Below are 18,391 nucleotides of genomic sequence, written 5' to 3'. Positions count from 1 at the left end.
GGCACAAAGGTCTGACAGTTTACCTGTTTCATTAGCATCAGATCAAAAGTTGAAACTCTATGTGGACCTCCAGTCTCTTTTCTGTGAATAACTGCAAAAGAGGCACATCTGAATGCACCTGCACCCTTCAACACGTCTATATGGTGTATGTGAAATAAGAACTGTTTGTTGTAAAAGTGAGTTTAAGGTTATGTTTTATATTTTCTTTGGCCCTGCAGGTTCTCCAGGAAAGGCACTTGACAACTCAGCCAGCAACCAAGAAAATAATTTAGGGAGCCCAAACAAGGCTGAAAAATCAAGTCAAGCCTCTCGAGAGCACCATCCAGGAAGAAAAACTGCAGGGGGACAAGTGCAGAAAGGAAGTGATGAGTCAGAGAGTGACTTTGAATCTGATCCTCCTTCTCCCAAGAGCAGTGAGGAAGATGAAGAGCAGGAGGATGAAGATGTCTTACAGGGGGAGCATGGAGACTTTAATGATGACGATACAGAACCTGAGAACTTTGGCCATCGGCCTCTCCTTATGGACTCTGAAGATGAGGCGGAGGAAGAGGAGGAGGAAAAGCAGAGTTCTGATTCCGATTCCGATCGCACCAAGGGAAAGCCCATGGAAGGGATCCCTTGTGGTAGATACAGAGAGGTGGGTGGCAGTCGTGAAGACAGAGAACCCAATGTAGCACTCTCTTCCTTGTCTGAGTTACCCAGTACTGTGGCCAAGGTGAGCCCTGGCCAAGAATTTGATGTGTTTGGAGCTGTCCCCTTCTTCGCTTTTCAGACTCAGCAACCTCAGCCAAGAGAAAAGAGTGACACGGATTTCTCTCCTCAGCCAGCTTTTCTTGGCCTGAGGCAAGAGCAGGATGACTTTGATGTCTTCACCAAAGCCCCATTCAACAAGAAGGTGGCCCAGCCAGATGGCCCGGATGTAGGAGCTGAGACCCAAACCTCCCCTACTTCTCCCCGAAGTGTGGATATTTTTGGCTGCACCCCTTTCCAGCCTCTTCCCACCCCAAAGAGCAGTGAAAGCAGAGAGGATCTCTTTGGGCTTGTCCCCTTTGAGGAGATTACAGGGAGCCAGCAGCAACAGAAGGTGAAGCAGCAGCGGAACCTGCAGAAACTCTCCTCCCGGCAAAGACGCATGAAACAGGAGGTGCCCAAAAGCAATGGGAAGCGCCACCATGGCACCCCGACCAGCACCAAGAAGGCTTTGAAACCCAGCTACCGCACCCCAGAGAGAGCCCGCAGGCACAAAAAAACTGGCCGCAGGGACTCCCAAAGCAGCAACGAATTCCTAACTATCTCAGACTCCAAGGAAAACATAAGCGTTGCATTGACTGACAGCAAAGATCGAGGCAACCCTTTGCAAGCGGATGAGAATCTGCTGGACCCCTTTGGAGCCAAACCTTTCCACCCACCAGACTTGATGCGGAACCCACAACATCAAGGACTGGGTGACAACCGGGTGGACCATAATATAGTAGTGCCTGGTAGACCTAGACAGAGCTCCCTGCATGGGGCTGTTCACAGTGGTGATGGGCTAAAAACAGATGACTTTGGTGCGGTGCCCTTCACAGAACTGGTTGTGCAGAGTGTCACACCACAGCAAGCCCCACAGCAACAGGCATTAGAGTTAGATCCATTTGGGGCAGCTCCATTTCCTTCCAAACAGTAAATGCTTCCACCAGACTATTTCTCGTTCTCTGCACTATTTAACTTTGCTTTTAAATAGTGGAATAATCCATCTGGCTGAATTGACAGGAAACTGATTTTTCGTACAGTTTATTCAGCCTCGGTACTGCATGCCCAGCGCGCCTCAAAATTTTTAAATCATGTGTTTTTGTATTGTACAAAACACCGAGAAAAAGTTGGACAGCACGTTTCCAGAGCAGAAGAGGAATCAGATGTGAGCTATTGTTTCAGCCACTGACTTTGGAGCCATGAAATATACTGTTCTGCACTTTTGCATGGCCTTTCCGCTCATAGGCAAGGGGGAAAACTATGGAAGAAGGTCTGCCGTGATGCATCCAGTTAGTCTGATGGAATCGAATCCTTCTATGATACAAACCTTTGACTCTCTCGGAGACCTGAGATAATATGTATGTGCTGGTATCCATGATCTGCTGGAAATTCTTCAGTCTCCACCGTCTAAATGAAAGCTCTTTTCTAATCCTAACAAAGAAACCTACTCAAAGGATTGTGTGTGTCAAGATTTCAGAGCATGGTGGTGGCTTGAGAACTGATGCACAAGTAGAGGTGGAAGGCAATTTTTGTGTGCCTGAACATTAATTTTTTTACAGTAAGTGCCATTAATGTAAAATAGCAAAATGAAAATCTAGAGTTAAAACTAAAGATGTAGGGAATATATTGGTTTGCTAGATAAAATCATGGGTAACAAAGTAGCAGGGATACAGCCAGCATTTGCAGCACTTTGAAGACTACACCATACACTTGACAAGAGAGGCTGATTTACCTGGATGCCATGTCTAGCACAGCGGGAGTATATCAGATCATCAGTAAAATTGGCAGCAAGTGCAAACACGGAAAGATTACAAATCAGTTTTATTCAATTATCAATTAGGGTTTGCATCTGAAAATACCACTTTTTTTCCTCTTGGATTTTTATTCCAAACAAAATCTGTGTATACCTTAGAAACTGTTTTTAAACAGCTATGAAATTGTCACATAATGTTCTTTTAAGGTCTGACAAATCTATTATTGTACTTAGTCTGTTTTATAAGAGTTTCTGCTAAATGCACTGAGCTATGAAGAAGCTATACCGTGAAACCACAGAGTTTCAGAAGAGAAGCAGTAAGCAGCAGATAGCTTGTAGATGCTGATTACTATTCTGTCAGTAAACGGCATTTCACACCACAAGGCCTTACAGATAGGACCCACTTCCTGCTACAAAGTACCTCTAAGCCAACAGGTGCACGTGAGTGCTAAAAACGTATAGTACACAGTATGTCATGATGGGCTGGTGATGCTAATCCACTTGGTGAATACATGATTTAGTTGTTATAAAAGTATATGCTACCTGTATATGGGCCTGATTCTCCACCATCTTGTACCTTGTGTCTGGTCACTACACGTGTTGCAAAGTGAACAGAAACCAGAGTGGTGGTATTTGACACCCATTTCACATTCATTTTTCACAGGTGTAAATGACTAGACACAAGATGGAAGGAATCTGGTCGTCTTTGTTTATTTCAACATGGTATATCTTGCTCTGAATATTGACATTTTGCACAAAAAGCCAAATTTTAAATTATTTGAGACAAATCAATGGATGGATGAATGAATTGTATATACAGACGCACTGAGTGTTCTCTTCCTACCCACCTGCCCCACCACCCCAACACACACACACACACACACACACTGTGGATTAGCTAAACATCTAGATTAACACTTTTCTTCTGAAAGTCTTAAGAAAAATACAGTTAGGTGTAGACTCCTCCATAGGTTTTCCAGAGGAGTCTGGCTCTTTTAAAGCACAAAAAGAAAAAGGAGACTTCTTAAATTGCTGCTCTCCTTTGATGGCTTTATTCAATTTTCTTTGACTGCTTTTTTGGGTTGACTAGAAACCATCTGTAGCTAAAGTATTCATGTCTCTGGTCCTAGACCTGAGAAATAAGATACATACATGGGTCTTTATCTCTTTCTCTTCCTCTCTTTTTCCTTTATTCTGACAAAACAGATGAAATTCAAATACAAAGTCTTGCTGAGTTAGGGATATCCTTCTCGTGCTAAAATGTTTAGCTTTGAGAAGGACAGTTAAAAATGGGTAACCTCTATCTGCATCTGAATATTCCAGTTCTTTTAGGCTCTGTCCCTATTATTCTTTCCTTATTCTTGTGCCAAGAAGCAGATGTCGAGCTTGCATTTTTTTCTGGCTCTCAGGTTAACACTGATTTACAAAAAAAACACCAAACTGCTTTTACGTAGCTCTTTATTAAAATTTTACACACCTACCTAATTTAGTTGTTGGAAGATGTTAATTCCAAAAGTGAACAGATGATCAGATTACTCATGGGGGGGAAATCTTGTAATGTGGACTGGGAGATTATAGTAAATCATGTCTAGAACACTATGGTCATTGCTTTCATTTGTGTAGAATAATCTTAACTACCTGCCAAACATTTGTCTGAAATTGGAAAATTCATTTTTTAGTCTTAGATACATCTCACACACAGGAATTATACCTCTGAATTTAACAGTCTGCACAAAGGGATTCTTGACTCTGGCTCTTTTAAGTGAAAGGGAGTTTGCTTTGACTTCAATGGGGGGAACATTGGACCCCCAAAAAGGTTATGTACTAAGATAACTCCTGTCTTAAAATATCAGTTAAAATGAGCGTAGAAGGCAGATTACTGTCATCCCAATTAGATTTCTTTTCTAAGACTTTTATCCTTAAACATGTTTAAGTTGGAGAATACTTTAAATGTTTTCTTCTTTTTCTTCTCGCAGCAGAAGGAAGGTATAGGTTAGATGAAATGAGACTCAGTAATGAATAACCAAGGGAGACAAAAATACTGTAAAACCAAGTAATTCCAAAATTGGCACATTTCTCTGACCTTTCATTATTATGGTCTTTCCTTCCTAATGGCCTTAATATACCTTGATTTATGTACTCTATTTATATAGCAGATCTTTTTCAGAAATGACTTATTTTTAATATGTTTCTGTAGTTACAATGATTTTTTGGTGGCGGTGGTGAAGAGAGACTATATTAGCCTGCCTTACAAACCTGGCTTTGCCTGGTTGGCTGTGCAGTAGACTTGGCCTGTGAAGATATTGACCTTGAGTTTAATTTCCATTAAGATCTAGTAATGGAAACAAAGTAACTGGTGTCACTGGGGGAAATAATATACTTTTGCCTGTACTCTGTGTGTGTGTATGTATGCATGTATGTATTTTAAAAAGGATGATTATTATATCACGACCATACCTGAAATACTGGAAAAAACATACTATGATAAATTTGTACCACCATGCCGTATAAGACAATGATAGTCAGGTAGGGAATTGTCACTTTTTTTTTTTTGGTTACCCAGCAGGAAGTATCATGTTAGGGTTTGATCCTTCCCTCTAGAATATAAAAGGCAGCACGGGAGATCTTCACAAATCAACTACTTTCAAACTGCAGTCGGTCCAAGCACTTAGAAACGTAGTGCCATGATAGCAGTCCATCAGTGCACAGCACGCTAGTATTATGTAGATTCACACCCCAGCTTGCAATGCACTAGCTCTTTGTCTTAACAAGCGTTGAGTGGGTTTTCTAAGATTGCACATCAGATTGTCAGACTAAGATTGTCAGAAGGTACTAATAAGCCCTTCATGGCTAAGGGCAAGAGTAATTGAAAATAAGTCTAGCTTCTCTGCAAACCCCAAAGCATCAGATTTGGGAGATCTGCATTGCTTTTTACTGGTTTGCACAATACCAGAGCTGGACCTAGTTTAGTGTGTCCCACACTTACGGAAATATCTTTTCATTAACAGGTTCCAGTTAGTAAGATGAGATACCCACTGTGAAAATAAATGGATATATTTACTACTGTGAGAATAACAAATAGAGTTTATCTGGAGATTTTTATACTACACGGTGTATTTTTATATATATAAATATACACATGCACTCACACATTACATATCTCTTGGAGTTAATGTGACTTTTTTTTTTTAAATATCATTGCAGCCACAATCATTTTCATGTGACTGGAAAAGAGAATATGAACAAAAGCCACTAAAAATGCCAGGGAGCCATGAGAAAAATGCCAGGGGGCTGATACCAGGTTATTTTTCTACAGTACTTCTTTCACAAGGAAAATCAAATAATTGTGTGTATACTAGTTTGTTTGTGTGACTAGGGCATCCTCTAATAGTAAACAGCATACAAGCTATTTTTAAATTGCTGGCCTACAGCTTTAAGTGCACTTTTCTGAATTACACTTCCATTTCTTGTTAGACTTGAAGTTTCTAAAGCTTTTTTGTGTACCACTAAACAGAGAACTTTAATTTTTCTGTGAACTTGATGTACATCATAAAATACTTGCGATTGTTATTAAAAAAATAATCAAATGTGATAGTGATTTTGCAGACCTTCTTAAACAACTAATTGTGTAGTATCATATTCCTGATGAGCTGCGGTTAACGTTTTCCATTTAATCACTAATTGAGTTTTATAGCATTTTACTTTTCAACAGCTACAGACTTGATTTTGGTCCCTAGTTCATTCTGTTTGAAATATTTTTTTCTATTGTTTATCATATCAGCTGCCTAATAATCTGCTTTCTCTTAAAGCAATAAATCCCAGTGGATTAAACATTCTTTTATAATTCCATGAATGCAACATATTTATTTGACTCCTTCCTGCAGAAGATTTTCAGATGTGAACATTCTTAATAGGGTAGGGAAACCAAATGTTGTCAATTTACATTACTGGCTAGAATGCTAAATACTGTCTATATGCTTACTATACAGATTCTGCCGTGCAATTGATTTTCTAACCATTTTTTAGGATAAAACTACTCTGGGCCAATCTACTAAAACCCCAGAGCAGACGGGGGTAAATGTAGGGCTTTATCGAAGACGAAAGACCATATTAATGTTACCCCTATTCAACCCAAATGTAAAAGTAAAGTGAAAAGGGAAGAAACCAGTATTAGTAATTGGTGATGAATATCCCGTATTAATGGTGATTTGGCTGGGTGTTCTGTCCTTCAGTCACCATCACTTGATTCAGAGACTTAGTCTCCAAAAATGATGTACATCTATAAAAGAAGCTTTGTTAAAAGGCGGCTAATGAGGTTTTTTTCATCTGTAGGTCCCTTTTCGACTCCAGCTCAGTTTGCTTTTGAGTGAAAGTTACCAACAGCTGGTTATGGTCTTAGGTTAAACAGTTGGCACCTTCTTTAGCAGTCTCAGCACAGAACCCAGTGACTGAATAGGCACAGAAAACCTCTCATTCTTCTTAGGTGGTTGTTACAGCTTGGCTGTCCCTTTAAGGGGGGGTCAAACTCAGCCACACTTGTGCCTCCCTTACCCCCCATGATGTTGGTCAGCTGGGGTTTAGATGGGTTCATTAGCAGGCTCAGCTGGGTGGATTGCACATAAGGAGGGTTTGCTCCTTGAGTGGCGTGAGGCCAAGTTCCCAGGAGAAGCAGCAGACAACAAAGGGAGCTAAGAGAGGCCGGTTGGCTGGCTGGCTCCTCTGGGAGGGCTGGAACTGAGCTAAGGCAGACTCAAAGCAGGAGGGCTGTGGCTGGTGGGAAGCAGGGGGTACCATTGTGCGTTGGCTAAGTGTGGACTCTGAGGGGAGGAAACCTGAGAGCAACTTTCTGGAAGAAGGGTGAAGGTCTGAGCATTGAGCCCAGGAGGGGCAGGAAACTCTTTTGGTTTATGTCAGGTGTGAAGATTGTTTTGCTGGACTCTGTTTATAGCTCCAGAAAGGGACAGAACGGAGTCTGATTTGGCCGGAAGGAAATGGGGTGGGGTTGTTGCAACACCAGGTCTTGCTGGAGGGGGATGCTGAGAACTGTTACTGTGGTGTTAAAAGATGTCCGCATTTGGGTAAGACTTCTGTGGGGACCGTGTGTGGTGGAGCTTATTCTGATGCCTGTGCTACAGCTAATTACAGTATTTAACATGCACACAAACACACAGCCTGGATATGCCACGTACAGGGAGATAGTATAATTACTGTTCAAGTTTCTTAGGATTCATGAAAGAATCAAGTAGAGGAATAGATGTGAGCCGTTTTTCTGCTGTAGCCCAAAACCCCACCCATTTTCATACACAATATCTTGATGTAGGCTACACTTACCGCAAGATGACATGGTAACAACACTATTATGGGAGTTTCACTTTTATGGTCTCTGTTAAGCCTCCGGTAGTTTGATTTCCTGTAACAATGCATCCAAGAAGGGGGGGGGGACAATGCTCCTGTTGTTCTAACATGAACCATGCTTAGCGGAGAAGGAGGGAATGTCTCATTGAGGAAGGTAAGAGAGACCTCACAGCTGAACTTCCTTTACTTGGGCTGAACTGTGTCTGGGATTAAGCACAATGTATGTACCTGTGCCCTTTGCACTGACTAGGACCTTATATTGGAAGTGATCCCTGTCCAACACAAACCTGTAACCCAAAAGCTCCTGCAATTACTTCATATTGAAATATGACCAAGATCCATCTGACTGACCCAAACCACTCCTGCAAAGGGAGGGAATTAATATTGGTAGCCAAAGAAACCAATGCAGTGTTTTGTAGAATCTGATCAAGTTTCTTCAGATCAAGAAGGGGCTGAAGGTTTTCCTCCTTTGGGGAATGAAAAAACTGCTAAGGATTAGCCCCCTGACCTTGGACCACATTTAGATAAGGTGCAACTTCCTGTAACCGTGAAATGGGGATTCTTTAAAATTGCACAAGCTAGACTTTTCGAGTTTCTAACAACCATTTGTTAGTAATAAGGATTGTCTTGGCCTCTGAGCCTGACCACTCGACTCAAGAATAAGTCCCAGGGGACCCCTGCAGAACAGAGAAGGGAAGCACGCAGGGCCACAAATCCTCTCCTCTCCCAAATCTTAACCTGAGCACCCCGAGGAAAGAAGCAGGGCTTCTAATCACACATGCCCAACTCCCAAATAAATCTGTTTTACTCCTGTCTCTAACACTCACGTGCCCAACTCCCAATGGGGTCCAAACCCCAAATAAATCTGTTTTACCCTGTATAAAACTTATACAGGGTAAACTCATAAATTGTTCGCCCACTATAACACTGATAGAGAGATATGCACAGCTGTCTCTCCCTTCCCCACCCCTCCAGTATTAATACATACTCTGGGTTAATTAATAAGTAAAAAGTGATTTTATTAAATACAAAAGGTAGGATTTAAATGGTTCCAAGTAGTAACAGACGGAACAAAGTAAGTCACCAAACAAAATAAAACACACAAGTCTATGCCTAATACAGTAAGAAAGCCGAATACAGATAAAATCTCACCATCAGAGATGTTTCAATAAGCTTCTATCACAGACTAGCCGCCTCCTAGTCTGGGTCCAGCAATCACTCTCACCCCCTGTAGTTACTGTCCTTTGTTCCAGTTTCTTTCAGGTATCCTTTGGGGTGGAGAGGCTATCTCTTGAGCCAGCTGAAGACAAAATGGAGGGGTCTCCCAGGGGTTTAAATAGACTTTCTCTTGTGAGTGGACACCCCTCCCTCCCCATGTGTAGAATTGCAGCTACAAGATGGAGTTTTGGAGTCACATGGGCAAGTCATATGTCCATGCATGACTCAGAACTTACAGGTAGCAGCCATGGTTCACATGCTACCTTGAACATCCTCAAGTAGACTTCTTATGTGGTTTGGACCCTTCCAAGATCCATTGTCCGTTAAAAGCAACAGAGTCCCATGGCACCTTTAAGGCTAACAGATGTATTGGAGCATAAGCTTTTGTGGGTGAATGCCCACTTCATCGGATGCAAGTGGGCATTCACCCACGAAAGCTTATGCTCCAATACATCTGCTGGTCTTAAAGGTGCCATGGGACTCTCTGTTGCTTTTTACAGATCCAGACTAACACGGCTACCCCTCTGATAATTGTCCATTAAGTGTTTCTTGATTGGGCACTTAACTTGCACATTCCTTTCTCAAGAAGCTGACTAAATGCTTTACTAAGGTTACTTAGAAATCAAGCAAGTACACAGCCAATATTCATAACTTTGACCACAAAAATGATACATGCATACAAATAGGAGGAATGTATTCAGTAGATCATAACCTTTACAGAGATGTTACATGGCATATTAGGAAACACTATTTCACTAGGAGGGTGGTGAAGCACTGGAATGCGTTACCTAGGGAGGTGGTGGAGTCTCCTTCCTTGGAGGTTTTTAAGGCCTGGCTTGAGACAGCCCTGGCTGGGATGATTTAGTTGGGTATTGGTCCTGCTTTGAGCAGGGGGTTGGACTAGATGACCTCTTGAGGTCCCTTCCAATCCTGATATTCTATGATTCCCTATATATGGAGACAATACGTCTTTGGAATTGGTGCATCACCAACAATAGAGATATCGGTATCTTATCTGCTGGGATGTCAGAATACAACAACGGATCCACTAAGCAGAGATTTTTCACAAACCCACGAGTGGGAGATGGATCCTGGAATTCTCAAATCCATATTTAGACTATGGGGATTCCCTACCATAGATCTATTTGCAACAGCTCAGAATGCCAAGTGCCCACAATATTGCTCCAGGACGGGATTGGGACACCACTCCCTAGACGACGCTCTCCTCATAAAATGTGAGGCGCCACTGATATATGCATTTCCTCTGACTCCACTCCTAAGCCAAGTCATTCACAAGATAAGGGAGGAGAAGTCCAGGATCATTCTTATTGTACCCACATGGCCCAGACAGACGTGGTTCCCATACTTGCATCTGATGGCAATGAAACCGCCTCAAATCCTTCCCTTAGTACCTCACCTTCTATCACAAGATGCGGGACGTGTCCGTCACCCCAACCTTGCAGTACTCCACCTAAATGCCTGGTTACTCCATGGGTGACTGGGGTCGAGAAGGCCTTTTCTGAGGAAGTAAAAGATATATTACTGAACAGATGGAGACCAAGCAGAAGAGACACATATATCCATAAGTGGAAACGATTCTGCACCTGGTGTCAAGACAAACAGATTGTACCACAGTCGTCCCCCCTACCGAGGATCCTCGACTATTATTAGGACTTAAAAAATCGGGGCTATCCACAAGCTCCATCAGAGTACACTTGGCTGCTATTACCTCCTTCCACGACAAGGTGGACGGGGTCACTATGTTTGCTCACCTGACGATTAAACACCTCCTAAAAGGCATTGAAAACACTTATCCCACCCTAAGAAACCCTACACCCACATGGGACCTCAACCTTGTTTTACACGGACTCATAGAAAAACTGTTTGAACCCCTTGCAACTTGCTCTTTGTTACACTTATCCATGAAGGTGGCTTTCCTCATTGACATCACGTCCGCAAGACGAGTGGAAGAATTAGGTGCCCTAATGGCAAACACACCTTATACAACATTCTTTAAATATAAAGTAATCCTGCGACTGCATCCTAAATTCATACCGCAGGTCGCCTCCCCCTTTCATTTAAATCAACCCATTTACTTAACCGTATTTTTTCCGAAGCCACATGCGGACAGGAGGGAGGCCTCACTCCACACGCTGGATGTTCACACAGCATTAGCTTTCTACAGTGAAAAAACAAAAACATTTATAAAATCACCTGGACTATTAGTTTCCATAACAGAACGCTTGATGGGTCAAACCATTTCAAAACAGAGGCTATCTAAATGGATATCTGAAAGTATCCATTTGTGCTACCAAAACAACGATCTACAACTTCCACCGGGAATTCGCACACACTTCACCAGGCACTGGCAGCATCTGTGGCCTGTCACTGACATTTGCATAGCAGCTTCCTGGGCTTCAGTCTACGCTTTAGAATAACAATCAGCATTAGATGCTCACTTTGGACTTACGGTGTTATCCACTGTCCATAGACCAACTCTGAAGCCCCTCCCCTCCGTGGAGGGGCACTGCTCAACAGCCACCTACAGTGGAACACCCACAGGGACACTCGAAGAAGAGAAGGTTTCTCACCTTGTGCAGTAACAGAGATTCTTCAAGATGGTTGTCCCTGTGGGTGCTCTACATTGGAGTTTCAGGCTGATTCTCTGAGGTAGAGAAGAAACAGGGAGACAGTTGGCCGCCCACTGCTATGTAGCGCTTAATGCAGTGTGAGACAGCTGCAGAGTGTGCGCTGCTCAACTGGGCACTGTTACCACAAATCTCCGATTACAAGCGCAGGGCATCAAGACACCTAAAGTGGACCACCCACAGGGACAACCATCTCAAAGAACCTCAGTTACTGCACACATTGAGTAACCTTCTCTTTAATTCAGGCTGTCCTCAGCCCCCAGGGTTTTTGCAAATATGTTGGTAGTGATAATAAACAGACTCGGGTTGCAGGAATCCCTTTCTTAGATGACACTTGGATCAGTGCAGTGCACAGGACCACATTTCGGACTTTGAGTGTCCTCCAGGTGCACGGCTTCATCATCAGTGCCAAGAAAAGTTCCCTGGTTCTGACCAGGAGAATGCTCTAGCTTTGGTAACAAGGATCTAACCAGCGTTAGAAAGGTTTCAGAAAATCCAAGAATTTTTTATTAACATGCTCCAGAGCCACAGAAGACCTGCCATAGCATTATACCTCCAACTGCTGGTGTCAAGCATCGGCATCACTTCATGGGCACATCAGCGCGCTTCAAGCCTTCTTTTTGAAGGAGTGGGACCCTTCCCTGAAATGCATGAAAAGGTCAAGTTCCACAACCAAATTTGGTCAGTCCGTGACCATGTCTGCAAAGGCATGCCCAACTGCCTTCAAGATCCTTCAGTCCGCACAACTGACACCAGTCTGGAGGTTTGAAGAGCTCATTTAGGGGCCCAAACAGTTCAGGGCCTCCGGAGCAAAGAGGAAAAGGCTCACAGCATAAAACTCCTGCAGCTGAGTGGTCAGCTTAGCTGTGTGAAGGTTCCAGCCCCGCTCCCGCACAAGGGGGAACCTGGTTCAGTCAGACATAACCAGGGGCGGCTCTAGGCACCAGCAAAGCAAGCAGGTGCTTGGGGCAGCCCATTTGCAGGGGCTGCCGGGATCCAGCATGGGAGCTGAGAACCAACAGGGGGCCCTGGGAGCTGTAGTTCCTTGGTTAGCTCCCTGCCTATAGAGCCAGGGAAAGAATGACATTTCCCTGGAGCAGGGAAAGAACTACATTTCCCAGCATTCCCTTGGCCACTACCAACAGGAAAGACTGGGAGGGAGTGAGGAAGCTGAGACCTCGTGCTGCAGCCTGCTGTGAATGGAGAGCTGCACTGGGAAGGTAGGGAGACCATCTTTTAACAGTCAAAAAATAGGACACTCCACGGGGAGGGAGGGTAGCCCCCCCCGCCCCCATCCACTCCCTCCAACTTCCCCCCACAGAAACCCCAACCCATCCAACCCCCCCTGCTCCCCGTCCCCTGATCACCCCCTCCCGGGACCCCTGCCCCAACTGCCCCCCAGGACCCCACCCCCTATCTAAGCCCCACTGGTCCTTGTCCCCTGATTGCCCCCTTCCGGGACCTCACCCCCTATCTAAGCCTCCCCTCTCCTTGTCCCCAACTGCCCCCTCCTGAGACACCCCCCCCCAAGTTCCCCCTAGGACCTCATCCCCTGCCTGTCCCCTGACAAACCCCTGGGACTCCCATGCCTATCCAACTGCTGCCTGTCCCCTGACTGCCCCCCTGAACCTCCGTCCCATCCAACCCCCCCTTGCTCCCTGTCCCATGACTGCCTCCCCGGAACCCCCTACCCCTTCTCCAACCCCTCAGCCCCCTTACCATGCCACTCAGACCAGCGTGTCTGGCTTTGCGCAGTGCCAGACACGCTGCTGCATACATGCTGCCGTGCTCCCCCGCGAAGCCACAGCGCCCCCCCCCCCCCCCCCCCCCCAGCACCTGCCTTCCAGATTTGAACACCTCAAAATTCAGGAGTGCTCAAGCTCAGTTTGGGCGGCTGTTACTTCATTTCTCCCAAATCAAATATACTGATCCACTGTAACTTACTATAGAAAAAGTAGGATAAAATTGAGCAAGAAATGCTTCCCAGTGGTTATTAGGACTGGAATTGCTATTTTCAACAGCCATTGCCTTTTGTTTGTTTGTTTGTTTGTTTAAAAGGAAGACAATGATATTGCATTGGTAAATTCCCCATAGAAAGAAAGAGTGGAACAAAAGAATAATAAAGGCACCTTAACTTTTCCTCATTTATGTAGGACCGTCTAATAATATGCATCCCGATATCCTCCAATCACACAAGCTGAAAATTGTTCCACTTTACTGCAGTTCTGTAACCATATGGGAACCAATCCTGTCTGTGTTCTGTGCACACCTAAAATTCCTGCTGAATGACCCGCCCTGGGAGCGAGTTACCAGTGACCAGTTATCAGTGGCGGAAGGAGGGTGCAGGTGTGTGGGGGGGGGGGGGAGGGGGGAGAGCCCAGAGCTGGGGTGGCAGGGTGTGTGTGTGGGGGGGGGGGGGGGAAGAGCCCAGGGGTGGGGCAGCAGAGGGATGCAGCAAGGAGCCCAGGGCTGGGTCGGGGGGGGCACCCAAAATTTTTTTTTGCTTGGGGCGGCAAAAAACATAGAGCCGGCCCTGGACATAACGTGACTATGGAAGCCTATTTAAACAACCAAGAGAACAAGAAATCTGACACTACATGTGTGTAGCCTGTAGGTCTAAGTGCATAGGTATAAGTTGAGGCAGTAATGCAATGAACCTACTGGCCTCAAGGCCTGTATTGTAAGAAACAGTTCAGCTAAACCACTGAAGGCATAAAGCCCCAAAAGCCTGAGCAAAGAAGCTAACCAAAACTAATTCTAGATCATAATATATCACGAGATAGAACGATGCAATGACTAAACTGCTAACAGGTAACCACAAAATGCTAATTTGTACCAGCTTGGTGTATTTTAAATTAGGGACATCAGCAGATGTCTGACCACGAGACTGCCATGGTAACCAATGACTTGGTTAAAATTGAGGTAAAAGGATTAATAAGCTATCGGAGAAGAGCATCCCGACATTAGTAGGGTGAGGTACTACAAATAAAGAAAAGGGGCTGCAACCCCTACTCAATATGCATTAGGCATACTGGCATCAGTATAAACTATTATAAGCCTGTATCCAGGCTTGTATCCCTTAGGAGATGCCAGGATGACTGCCACTGCTGACGGGGATGATAATGAGGTGGCAGATAACTAACACTTCAAGTTGTTCTGCAAGGGATAGTGAGAGTATATAGATGCTCAGCTCAGTCTATATCAGGGATGGCCAACCTGTGGCTCTTCAGAAGTTAATATAAGCTCCTTGTATAGGCACCAACTTCCGGGCTGGAGCTACAGGCACCAACTTTCCAATGTGCCGCGGGGTGCTCACTGCTCAGGCCCTGCCCCCACTCCACTCCTTCCTGCCCCTTCCCCTGAGCGTGCCATGCCTTGCTCCTTCCCCTTCCCCACCCCCCCAGAGCCTCCTGCACGCCATGAAACAGCTGATCGGGAGGGAGGGGTAGGCGCTGATTGGCGGGGCTGCCGGTGGGTGGGAGGCGCTAGGAGTGTGGGGAGCTGATGGAGGGCTGCTGCTGTATTACTATAGCTATTTGGCAATGTACATTGGCAAATTCTGGCTCCTTCTCAGGCTCAGGTCGGCCACCGAGTCTATATTCTCTACCTCCCTTGCTGGGAGTGTTTGTAACTTTGCTAACAGTGTTTGTTGCAATTGGGGTTCCCAGTTACACAGGAATTCTAATAATACTGGGCCTGATCTTGGGATGAGAACCAATCAAAGCTCAAAATGTTAATTGGGAATTTAAGTAATGCTCTACTAAGGTTATTTAGAAATCAAGCCAGCACATGGCCAATACTCATAACTTCGAATACAAAAATGATACATGCATACAAATAGGATGAATAGATTCTGTAGATCATAACCTTACATAGATATGTTATATGGCATATGTAGCATAGAACATATTTCGGTTATGTCCTATATATTCATGAACATATTTCCATAAAGCCTTATGGGGGGCACCGTCACAGACCGTTTCCTTTTTCCAATTGTTCTTAGTCCCATATAGTGGGCCTGGGAATGTTAGGTCCAGGACTTTAGTTGAGAGGTGTAGTCTTACTATTGAGTCCTGGCGTCAGTGTGTGTAGGACAGAGATAGTGGTATATAATTGCTATAGTAGATAATAATACCCATAGGTAGAAGGATGATATGCATTATATACGGATATCTGGAATAGTAAGTGCATATTGCTAATGCTGCTATTCTATATTTTTAAATTTCCACCGTTACCACAGCTTTATTAATGGTCAAAACAAATTATTTCCCAGGCTGCTGTTGTAATTTAGCCCTTTTATTCTGGTAAGCACATTCCTATTAGTTTTGGAGTATTGACATTACAAGTGAGGCCTTCATATCTAAATTTCATGTGATTAGTTACTACACTACTGTTCATTCATATTATAGGTGACCCTTACTGATGGTTGTCACCATCTGATAAGCTTCACCAGGCAGGAGACAGGAGAGGTTACCCTCTCCATCACATAGTACTGGGCTAAACCATTGTGACCACTGGAGTAGCGATGTGAAAAAAATCCCTGGCATAACAAGCAGCGTGCAGTGCTCTTCAGGCTAGCATTGTTGTGCGATACACCAGTAGTTGACGTAGATCTAGTTGTTTCTTGTAGATGATGCCTTCCAGGTAACCTATTAAGGCAGTGACCAAGTTATCTAATATTGCTGTGTCAGGATCCCATATTAATAGTGATACTGTAAAAGCAATGTACCTGAAACTGCACAAGATGGCTTTGAATAACATGCCTCAATTAGGATGCAGTGCCATTGACCTCAAATTATGAATAGGACTAAAATGGCTAGGGTAGTTATGCAACTCCCATAAGCAGTTCAAATAATTTCTTTACCAACCCAGTTTTTCCCTTGCCTTCATACTATTTGTTGTAATTAGTTTAACTTTTACTGGGGTTTGATTAAACAAGTTAGCAATGGCATGCTCATTGTAATTGGTGTAACGTTCTTAATAGCTAGGCCCTTAACACCAGGAATTATAGGTTGACAGTTTCCATTGCCTAGTGGTCAAAATTGTTAATGGGGTATACATAAATATGTTTTCCACGTTACCCCTGTTCAAAATGGATATTCCAGATTTAAATAATCTTGAAATTTAACAAATTATTCCATCTAGATTTTGGAGTCTCCTATTTTGAAAGATGCCAGACTGCAGAATTTTCTTTTGCACAACCCTTGAGTCTTGCGCACATTCCTGATATGATGCTAGTATATTAATTAGCAAAGCAGTTTACAGTAATGATATATATGCTTTTACACAGTAACCAAACCACCACTATTTCTCTTTAACAAAACAAACAAAATCAGTATAAAAATTAAAGGAAAATGAATTTTAAATGTAGGTCTATGCAAACACTTTGAGGGTATTAAACTTTCACGACTTTTGTGTTGGAGACAAAGGTGGAAGCCTTTTGAAATTGTTTGGTTAGCTTTAACATTTTGCAACATAACGAGATATACTATATATGGTTATATTTTTTGACATTTTTGCTATAAGATTCTAACTATATTTTAATATTTAGTAAAGGTGCAACTAAGTTTATCCAATTCCCAAAAAAGAAATTAACATTTTGTCAATGTTACCTTTGCATTAATGTTGGTTTTTCCCCCTACAGTTTTTTTCTTTGAACAAAAAGCCTTGGATTAATAAGAGAACCCTTTTTGTTTGCAACTGCATTATTTGTTAAGGCAGAAATATACATACATATATTTATAACTGAGGCCTTTTTGAGCTTTGCAAAAAATAATAATTGATATTATGATGGCTATAACGTGACTATTATTAAAACAGTATGGTACCACTTATGCTAGAAAGAACTTTTTTATAATTATGAATGTCAAATTGACTTGTGTTGCAACAAAATAAAAACAAAAAAGTCACATGACCCAGCACACAACAAACATACAGGACAAACTAGCAATTAAAGATGAACAGTAAGGCATTTACAGGCTTAAAGGCAATGCCTTTTAGAAAATAAAAAGGTAAACAAAAGGGTTAAACAAGATATTACCTTTTATTTAAAACTTGTAATAAGAATTGATAAAAATTATTTTCCTACGTTGTCATAATGTAGTCCCTTTCCATTACTTTATATACATTTATCTTAGAAAAGCTACTATTTAGAAATAAGGAAAACCCATGTTTCAAATATTAGTGGCTAGGATTAGAAGGGGAGCTAGCATTTCTGTTGCTTAGCAACCATATCTTCAAGAAACTTAAGTGTCTTTTCAGCTGTTGCATGCCTGAAGGGTTAAAATAATTAATTTATTGGATTTATTTAAGTAAAGTTACCACCTTAAGAATCATGATGATTTGGTTTTTTGGTTTTTTTTTTCAGTTGCTCAGTTTCTTTCTGTGATGGGGTGGCTTCTGTAATAGCTGGTTTCAGAGTAGCAGCCGTGTTAGTCTGTATCCGCAAAAAGAAGAACAGGAGTACTTGTGGCACCTTAGAGACTAACAAATTTATTAGAGCATAAGCTTTCGTGGACTACAGCCCACTTCTATATATGCATCCGAAGAAGTGGGCTGTAGTCCACGAAAGCTTATGCTCTAATAAATTTGTTAGTCTCTAAGGTGCCACAAGTACTCCTGTTCTTCTTTCTGTAATAGCTGTAACTTTTAAAAACAAAGGGAGGGCAGAAGTGAGGAGAAGGCA

The 18,391-nt window shown here is 43.1% G+C and overlaps 1 protein-coding gene across 2 annotated transcripts in view; it reads left to right on the top strand.

The window, feature by feature from the left end:
• BMP2K (BMP2 inducible kinase) overlaps positions 1-6,334 on the top strand; it is a 111,665-nt gene extending 105,331 nt beyond the window's left edge. The window contains exons 16-17 of one of the 2 annotated variants that reach the window (XR_008445224.1): positions 219-2,290; positions 5,690-6,334. Coding sequence is in view for 1 of the 2 variants with exons in the window: in XM_054030999.1 (XP_053886974.1) it covers positions 219-1,666 (1,448 nt within the window). In the remaining variant the exon portion in view is untranslated. Of the gene's footprint in view, positions 1-218 lie in introns of both variants that reach the window. The other variant, XM_054030999.1, reaches the window with a different exon arrangement.
• Positions 6,335-18,391: the final 12,057 nt, after the last annotated feature.

This window comes from Malaclemys terrapin, chromosome 5, assembly GCF_027887155.1.
Source record: "Malaclemys terrapin pileata isolate rMalTer1 chromosome 5, rMalTer1.hap1, whole genome shotgun sequence".
Lineage (NCBI taxonomy): Eukaryota > Metazoa > Chordata > Testudines > Emydidae > Malaclemys > Malaclemys terrapin.
Note: the sequence above shows the minus strand (reverse complement) of the source record. Positions and strands in the feature narration are given on the sequence as shown.